This window comes from Primulina tabacum, chromosome 6, assembly GCF_025594145.1.
Source record: "Primulina tabacum isolate GXHZ01 chromosome 6, ASM2559414v2, whole genome shotgun sequence".
Taxonomy (NCBI): Eukaryota; Viridiplantae; Streptophyta; class Magnoliopsida; order Lamiales; family Gesneriaceae; genus Primulina; species Primulina tabacum.
In genome coordinates, this window is record NC_134555.1 from 7114092 (window position 1) to 7121726 (window position 7635).

Consider the following 7635-nt stretch of genomic DNA (forward strand, 5'->3'; position numbering starts at 1 on the left):
GTTTATGTAATTTTTTAGATCTGAAACAGGAAAAAATATTTGGACTCAAATTCTTCGATGTTTTGTTTAATCGGAGAAAGAATTTAATGAAATTAATGCCCAAAATTTCAATTTAATTTAATTTTATTTAAAAAAAAATCAGAAAAAGTTAGAAACTCGAATTGGGGATAAGGGTTTTAGGGTAGCCCGAATTAAGCAAGATCGGCCACTTCATGGATGATTTCCATGGCGTATTAGCAAGACAATCGATTGGCCGGAAATCACGAAAGTGACCTCTCTTGTGAAGATCAATTTATTTAAAATATTAAGATGATTGTGTTTGTATGATTATTCTCTTCCTACCCTCCTCTATTTAGATCGAGCGTTGAATCCTCCAACATATTCAGAAGAGAGTATGTCTCTGATAAGACGATTTCACGAATCTTTATCCGTGAAACGGGTCAACCTTACCGATATTCACAATAAAAATCAATAATTTTTGCATAAAAAGTAATACTTTTTCATGGATGACCCAAATAAGATATTCGTCTCATAAAATACAACCCATGAGATCGTCTCACACAAGTTTTTGCCTTAAGAAGAAATTATCATTTCTATTCAACTCTTACATTCTTATTAAAAATTTTTTTCCTTCAACTCATTCATTTACATTATCATTTTTTTATTCCCTTCATTGTAGATTCTATTATTTTTTCTACGAAAAATTATTAGAACTTAATCCAAAAAAGTAAGAGCAAGACTGCAATGATAGGATTTGGAGAAAAGCGTGCAACGACATAAGATGCCACCGTACAATTATTAGTCATCGCTGCTTATATATTTGGAGTTGTAAGGAGTTGGTCGATATTAATAATAATCGTATTTAATAAGTGATATTTGAACTCCAAATGTTATATATTATATTGAGGTGGTTTCATGTGAGATAGTTTCATGGAGCAATATACATGAGACATGTTAACCTCATCCATATTTGGAGTGAAATTTAATATTTTTGACATAAAAAATAATATTTTTTTATAAGTATAGTCAGGTAAGAAACCCATCTCGAAAAAATTAATATATGAGACAGTCTCATAGGAGTTTTTGTGTGATTATTTTTCGCTTTGAGTTATTACATTTAGAACTGACATGCCTATCCTTTAGCAATTCTTTTAATTGATTTGTAAATCCAATTGATGGTAGTTTTTGTGGAGTAATTATGGATGAAGTTTGAAACATGCTGTGAATTATCTCATTAATTTGATGGGGTTGTGATGAGGAAGCTAGACTTGGGTCGATTAATGTGGCAATCTATTTGAGGTGGTGCAACACTTGCATGTTCTGTTGGCCCATCAGGTTGTACGGATGAGGATGAGACAGCAGGCATGGGTTCCATTATCACGACTGACGGTAGTGGAATAACATTTGTGATTAAAGCATGGGTTTCTGAAGCAGATTTTGAAGTTATTTCAGGAATGATCATGGTATCCAGAGTCTGCAGTGTCTCAGCTATTGTAATCAACGAAATTTCAGACAGAGCTTCGTAACAATGATCAATGGAGGGATTAGATTGTGGTCATTGATCAGTTTTCCTTAACTTTTTCACCCTTTTACTATTGTAATTTGTCTTTAAACAGTTGATTAATGGAGTGATTAGATTGTGGTCATTGATCAGTTTGAGCCATCTTTTCTTATTTTCTATCCAACTGTTTGATTTGTTCATCCAGATTCATTTGATGTGAAGGAATTTCTTTATGTAATTCTTCAATTGTGATATCCCCATAAGGATTCGGGTCAACATTAACCCAATTTGTTACTTGGATAGCCCAGATCAGAGCCAATATGTCGGTTACTTTCCCAAGAACCCGGGCAGATCTTTTCTTCCCGGGCACTTCGCCTTTTCCCGGGCCCTCGTACAAGTACCCGGGTACCCGACTACCCGGGTCACCTCGAGAATTGCACCACACTCGAGTGTGATTGATACAGGCCGTCTAATCTGTCAGAACCACTTGGGTTTGGAGTGTCCTAGAAGTCATCAGAAGCTACAAGTATGGGTAGCCGACTTGCCATACTTAGTAGGTGGCACGAGGATCGAGGTACTTACCCCATTTTTTCTACTATAAATAGCAGGTATTAATGTCATTTAAAGGATTCTGAAATCCTTTAACTCTCAAGCACTTACATATTTTCTCTCAAATATTGCTTGTGTTCATCTGAAAAACCTGCTGACTTTAGCATCGGAGTGACTACGCCGGACATCCCTCCGGCGCCCATTCACGAGTTATTTTCTTTTGCAGGTGTAAATCCAAGCCATTACCTTCACTTAAATTCCCAAACACTATAAATTACTGATTTGATATGTTGGAGCCCCTTACCCGGCTCATCCATTTCAGCAAGGTCACATCATTGGCGCCGTCTGTGGGAAATCTTGAGACTAAGACGTTGATATGACTCATACGCGAAGAACTAACCAGGATAATTCCGGGGTTCAGGGTGATAATGCGCGTACTTCGGGACAAGGTGGTGGTGGTGCTCCTCCCACATGACCCAATCTTATTACCACGACCCCGGAGAATTTGGCTAGAATGATATCTGAAGCGGTGGATAAGGCCATGGCCCGTAGAAATCATTCACGCCAGGCTACTCCTCCAAGAGAAGAACAGGAGAATGAACAGGAGCAGCAGCAGGAGTTGAGGGAGGAGGAGGAGAGGAGGAGAGAGGACGAGGATTCTAGTGTCGGGTCAAAATCTCCAACTGTAGCGGAAGAATTGTTAGAACTGAGGCAAAAGATGAAGGTCCTGGAAGGGCAGTTGGAGAGCCGGTGTACTTCCCGGGCAATCACCAAAGGATGCCCATTTGCTGAAGCCATTGTCCGGGAACCTCTTCCCGGGAACTTCAAATCTGCCAAGATAAAGGATTACGATGGTAATGCAGATCCCGAAGAACACCTGGACAGGTTTGGGAATATGGCCATGTTACACTGTTACACTAATCGAATCAAGTGTAAGGTGTTCTTGACAACATTGGTAGATTCTGCTCAGAGATGGTTCGAGGGAGTTGCTCCTCAAAGCACCCATTCTTTCAAAGACTTTCAGAAGGTGTTCTCACACCACTTCAGCAGTAGCAAAAAATACAAGAAGACTGCTTTTAGTCTTTTTGAGGTCAAACAGAGCCCGGGGGAGAGTTTAAGGGCTTACATCAGAAGATTCAATAGAGTGGCTCTGGATGTTCCTACTTGTGCCACTGAAACAAAAACGACTGCATTCACCCAAGGCTTAAGGGAGGGTGAATTTTTCAAATCACTGACCAAGAAAGTGCCCGGGGACTTCGAGGACTTGTTATCCCGGGCAAAAAAATACATCAATATAGAGGAGGCCCAGAAGCAGAAGAGGGAGGCTGTGAGGAAGGAGAGAGGGGACCGGGTGTCTAAGCCCGAGGAGAAGGGACAGAGGAGGGGTAATCCAGGGTATTTTTCTCACCACGTGCCTCTGAAGATTGCCCGGGAGAGGAAGGTGCAGGAATGCAGTAGAGATCTGGCCCAGGATTATCAAATATCCCGGTCTGAGAAGAGAGGATTTTGCACTCTCCACAAAGTGTGTTATCATAACACCGAAGACTGCAAAACTTTGAAGGGAGAATATGCCTTACCTACCGCCCCGGCACCTGGCCAAGCCAACAAAAGACCGAGATTGCCACCATGGACATCCCGGCAACCAGAATCCAGTTCACAGGGAGGAGGTTTGAGGAGTAATCCAAGGAGAGATCCCGAGCCCGAGAGAAAGAAGAATTCGCCCCCTGCCCTGCGGTTGATTAAAATGATATTAGGAGGCTCCACTGATGGAGACTTCAATCGGGCGAGAAAGTCTAGGAGTAGGAGGGATTGTATGGAAGTGGAGGGAGTGAGGAGAGATGAGGCGGTGATCATTTTCGGCCAGTAAGATTTAAAGGGGATGAATCTACCCCATAATGACGCCGTGGTTATCCAAGCCTGGGTAGCCAATTACGATATTTTAAGAGTTTTCGTGGACTCGGGTAGCTCTGTTAATGTCATCTTTAAATACGCCTTCATGCAGATAGATTTGCAGGGCTATCACTTGAAAACTGTAGAGACTGCACTCTTTGGCTTTGCTGGCCACGTGGTTTACCCGGGAGGGGAGATTGTGTTGCTACTAACTTTGGGCTCCCAAGATCTTAAAAAGACAGTAATGACCTCTTTCACTATGGTGGACTCCCCATCTTCATACAACATCATTCTAGGGAGGCCAGCCATGAATGAATTGAGAGCCGTGGCATCCACCTACCACCAAAAGATCAAATTTCCTGTGGGAGCCCGGGTAGGAGAAGTCCGGGGAAACCAACCTTCTTCCCGAAAATGCTATGTGGAAGCAGCTCGGGCTGATCAGAGTAAAACCAAGAGGGAAGGGAAGAAAGAAAGAGTGGATGAAGGAGGAGAAAGATTAGTGGAGAAGGGAGAGGTACATTTTGTGGCAGAGGAGGAACATGAGATGATAGAGTTCGGACCAGAGCAGAAAATCTGGGTGGCTCGGGACCTCAGTGCATCCACCCGGGTTAGCTTGATCAATTGTTTAAAAGCTAATATTCATGTGTTTGCCTGGTCCCAACAGGAGTTGACAGGGATCTCGCCTCTAATATCGGAGCATCAATTGAATATTCTCCTGGGATCTCACCCGGTGAAACAGAAGAAGATGCACTTTGGTCCTGAAAAGGACAAAGTTATTGATGAACAGGTGAAAGATCTGCTGAAAGCTGGCCACATTCGAGAAATTCAATTTCTTACATGGCTTTCGAATGTGGTGCTGGTACCTAAGTCCACCAGAAAGTGGAGAATGTGCGTAGATTTCCGCGACCTCAACAAAGCTTGCCCCAAAGACCATTATCCCCTACTCAGGATTGACCAACTGGTGGATTCCACCTCGGGCTTTGAACTGCTGAGTTTCATAGATGCCTACCAGGGATATCATCAAATTCCCCTGGATAAGAGTGATCAAGATAAAGCCAGCTTCATCACCTCGGGGAGGTACATTTTGCTATGTTGTAATGCCTTTCGGGTTAAAGAATGCATGGGCTACTTACTAGCATCTCATGAACAGAGTCTTTGAGAAGCAACTGGGTCGGAATGTGGAGGTATACGTGGATGATATCTTGGGCAAGTCTAAAGAGGTGGCACATTTCATCGTTGATCTGGAGGAAACCTTTGCCACTCTAATGCATTACGGGATAAAGCTCAACCCTGCCAAATGCATTTTTGGTGTGAAGAGTGACAAGTTTTTGGATTTCATAATGACCGACCGGGGGATTGAGGTAAATCAGGAAAAAGTCAAATCCGTGTTGTGCATGCCATCTCCCCGATCTGTCAAAGAAGTACAGAAGCTGACCGGGAGGATTGCTTCCCTGTCTCGATTTATATCCCTGTCAGCACACAGGAGTTATCTCTTCTTTCAGGTTCTAAGGAAGGCCCAACAATTCGGGTGGGATGAGAAATGTGAACAGGCCTTCTAGGACTTAAAGATTCACCTTGCAGAGCTCCCTGTATTGGTGAAGCCGGAGCCCGTGGAAAAACTGTTCGTTTATCTGTCTACTACGGAGTGTGCTGTCATCTCGGTTATAATAAAAGAAGAAAGATCTGATCAAAAGCCTGTCTACTATGTCAGTCATGCTCTAAGAGGCCCCGAGCCTCGTTACAGTGAGATAGAGAAGATTTCTTTGGCCTTGATCATGACCGCCCGGAAGCTACGATCTTACTTCCTGTCACATCAAATCATTGTTCTTACGAATAGTCCTCTTGGCAGGATCATGACTCATTCAGAAGTATCCGGACAGATGATCAAGTGGACAGTAGAGTTAGGAGAATATGACATTGAATACAAGCCTCTGGTTGCCATCAAAGCCCAAGCCTTATCAGATTTATTATCCGAGATGGTTCAACCCGAGGAAGAAGAAGTATGGAGAGTGTTTGTGGATGGGGCGTCTAGCCTTGCTGGTTGTGGAGTAGGGGTTGTAATAATATTTCTCCTGGGAGAAAAGATTAAATTGGCATTAAGGATTGATTCCCGGGTAACCAATAATTAGGCCGAGTATGAAGCAGTCCTCGCCGGTATCCGAGCTGCCCGGGAAGTTGAAGCTTCCCGGATTATTCTGTACTCTGATTCACAACTAATCACTCAACAGATAAAGGGCGTTTATGAAGCTAAGGATGACAGGATGATCAAATATCTACGGCTCATTCAAGCCCAAGCAGAAACTTTTGTGGATTGGAGTATTGAACAAATACCCCGGGAGGATAATGGAGAGGCTGATGCTCTGGCAAAAATGGCTGCTTCACTATCATGAGTCAGTGCTCGGGAAGTCTTGCATGTTTTCCGGTTGGTCCTTTCTCTTGAAGAAGAAGCATTATCAACATTAGAGAATTCCTAGATGACACCTCTGATAAAGTTCATTATGAACAATGAATTACTCGAGGATAAAGCCTGAGCTCAAAAGATTAAGAGACAAGCTCCCAGGTTTGTTCTCTTAAATAATATCTTGTACAGGAGATAATTCCAGGGACCATTATTAAAATGCTTATATGAGGGAGAAGTGTATTATGTCCTCCGAGAAATTCATGAAGGATGTTGTGTTGAGCACCTCGGAGGAATATATTTGGCCCGGAAGACAATGCTTGCCGGGTTCTGGTGGCCAACTCTTAGCCAAGATGCTACCCGAGCAGTCCAGGCTTGTGAAGGATGTCAACACCACTCAAATTTTCAACATAGCCCGGCCACTCTTATGAAGCCTGTTTGGGCATCTTGTCCCTTTGAGCAGTGGGGTATGGATATTGTGGGACCATTCCCAATTGCCAGGGCTCAGAAAAAATTCTTGCTGGTGGCTATAGATTATTTCTCTAAATGGGTGGAAGCTGAGCACTTGGCCAAGTTCTGAAATTTCTATGGAAGAACATAGTATGCCGGTTTGGAGTACCCAGAAGACTGATCACAGATAATGGAAGACGGTTTCAGGGAAAAGAGATTACATCATGGTGCCGGGAAATGAAGATCACCCAGTCCTTTACCTCTGTTACCTATCCTCAAGCTAATGGCCAAACAGAGGTTGTGAATAGAATTATTGTACAAGCACTGAAAACAAGGCTGCAAGATAAGGGAAAGGACTGGGTGGAAAAATTACCCAGTGTACTCTGGGCGTACAGAACCACCCCTCGGGCACCTACCCAAGAAACTCCTTTCAACTTGGTATACGGTTCTGAAGTAGTCCTACCAGTAGAGATTGGGCAAACGTCTTCCCGGGTAGAATCTTACCCGGACGACAATGATCAAAGCCGGGCCATGGAGTTGGATTTGGTAGAATAAAAAAGAGACCGAGCATACATTCGAATGGAAGCGTATCGGAGCTGGGTTATGAAATCATATAACAAGAAGGTCCGGATCCGAGACTTCCAAGTAGGGGATTTAGTCATGAAGAAAGTCAATCCTGCCGGGGATGTTGGGAAGTTTGAAGCCAGGTGGGAGGGATCCTATAAGATCACCCGGAGGGTCAATACGGGACCTTTTTATCTTGAAGATGCCCATGGCCGTCTTTTCAAAAGGCCTTGGAATGTATTTAATTTGAAAAAATACTATGCTTGACAGATGTAGTTATTTG

General features: G+C 43.1%; 2 protein-coding genes across 2 annotated transcripts; both read left to right on the forward strand.

Moving 5' to 3' along the window:
- The first annotated feature begins 3929 nt into the window (after window positions 1–3929).
- LOC142549976 (uncharacterized) lies at window positions 3930–6330 on the forward strand. The gene is made up of 4 exons (XM_075659222.1): window positions 3930–5017; window positions 5091–5301; window positions 5500–6054; window positions 6169–6330. The coding sequence occupies exons 1-4, from the start codon at window positions 3930–3932 to the stop codon at window positions 6328–6330; spliced, it is 2016 nt and encodes a 671-aa protein (XP_075515337.1).
- Window positions 6331–7025: 695 nt separating this feature from the next.
- On the forward strand, window positions 7026–7343 carry LOC142549978 (uncharacterized). Its single transcript, XM_075659223.1, has one exon. The coding sequence runs from the start codon at window positions 7026–7028 to the stop codon at window positions 7341–7343; it is 318 nt and encodes a 105-aa protein (XP_075515338.1).
- The last annotated feature ends 292 nt before the right edge of the window (window positions 7344–7635 follow it).

Bases quoted from the DNA above. Each gene is read 5' to 3' on its own strand.
- LOC142549976 (XM_075659222.1), top strand. From the start codon at position 3,930: ATGAATCTACCCCATAATGACGCCGTGGTTATCCAAGCCTGGGTAGCC. The intron at 5,018-5,090 runs GTACATTTTGCT...TCTCATGAACAG, and splicing joins AGCTTCATCACCTCGGGGAG to AGTCTTTGAGAAGCAACTGG. The intron at 6,055-6,168 runs GTAACCAATAAT...ATCACTCAACAG, and splicing joins CATTAAGGATTGATTCCCGG to ATAAAGGGCGTTTATGAAGC.
- LOC142549978 (XM_075659223.1), top strand. From the start codon at position 7,026: ATGAAGATCACCCAGTCCTTTACCTCTGTTACCTATCCTCAAGCTAAT.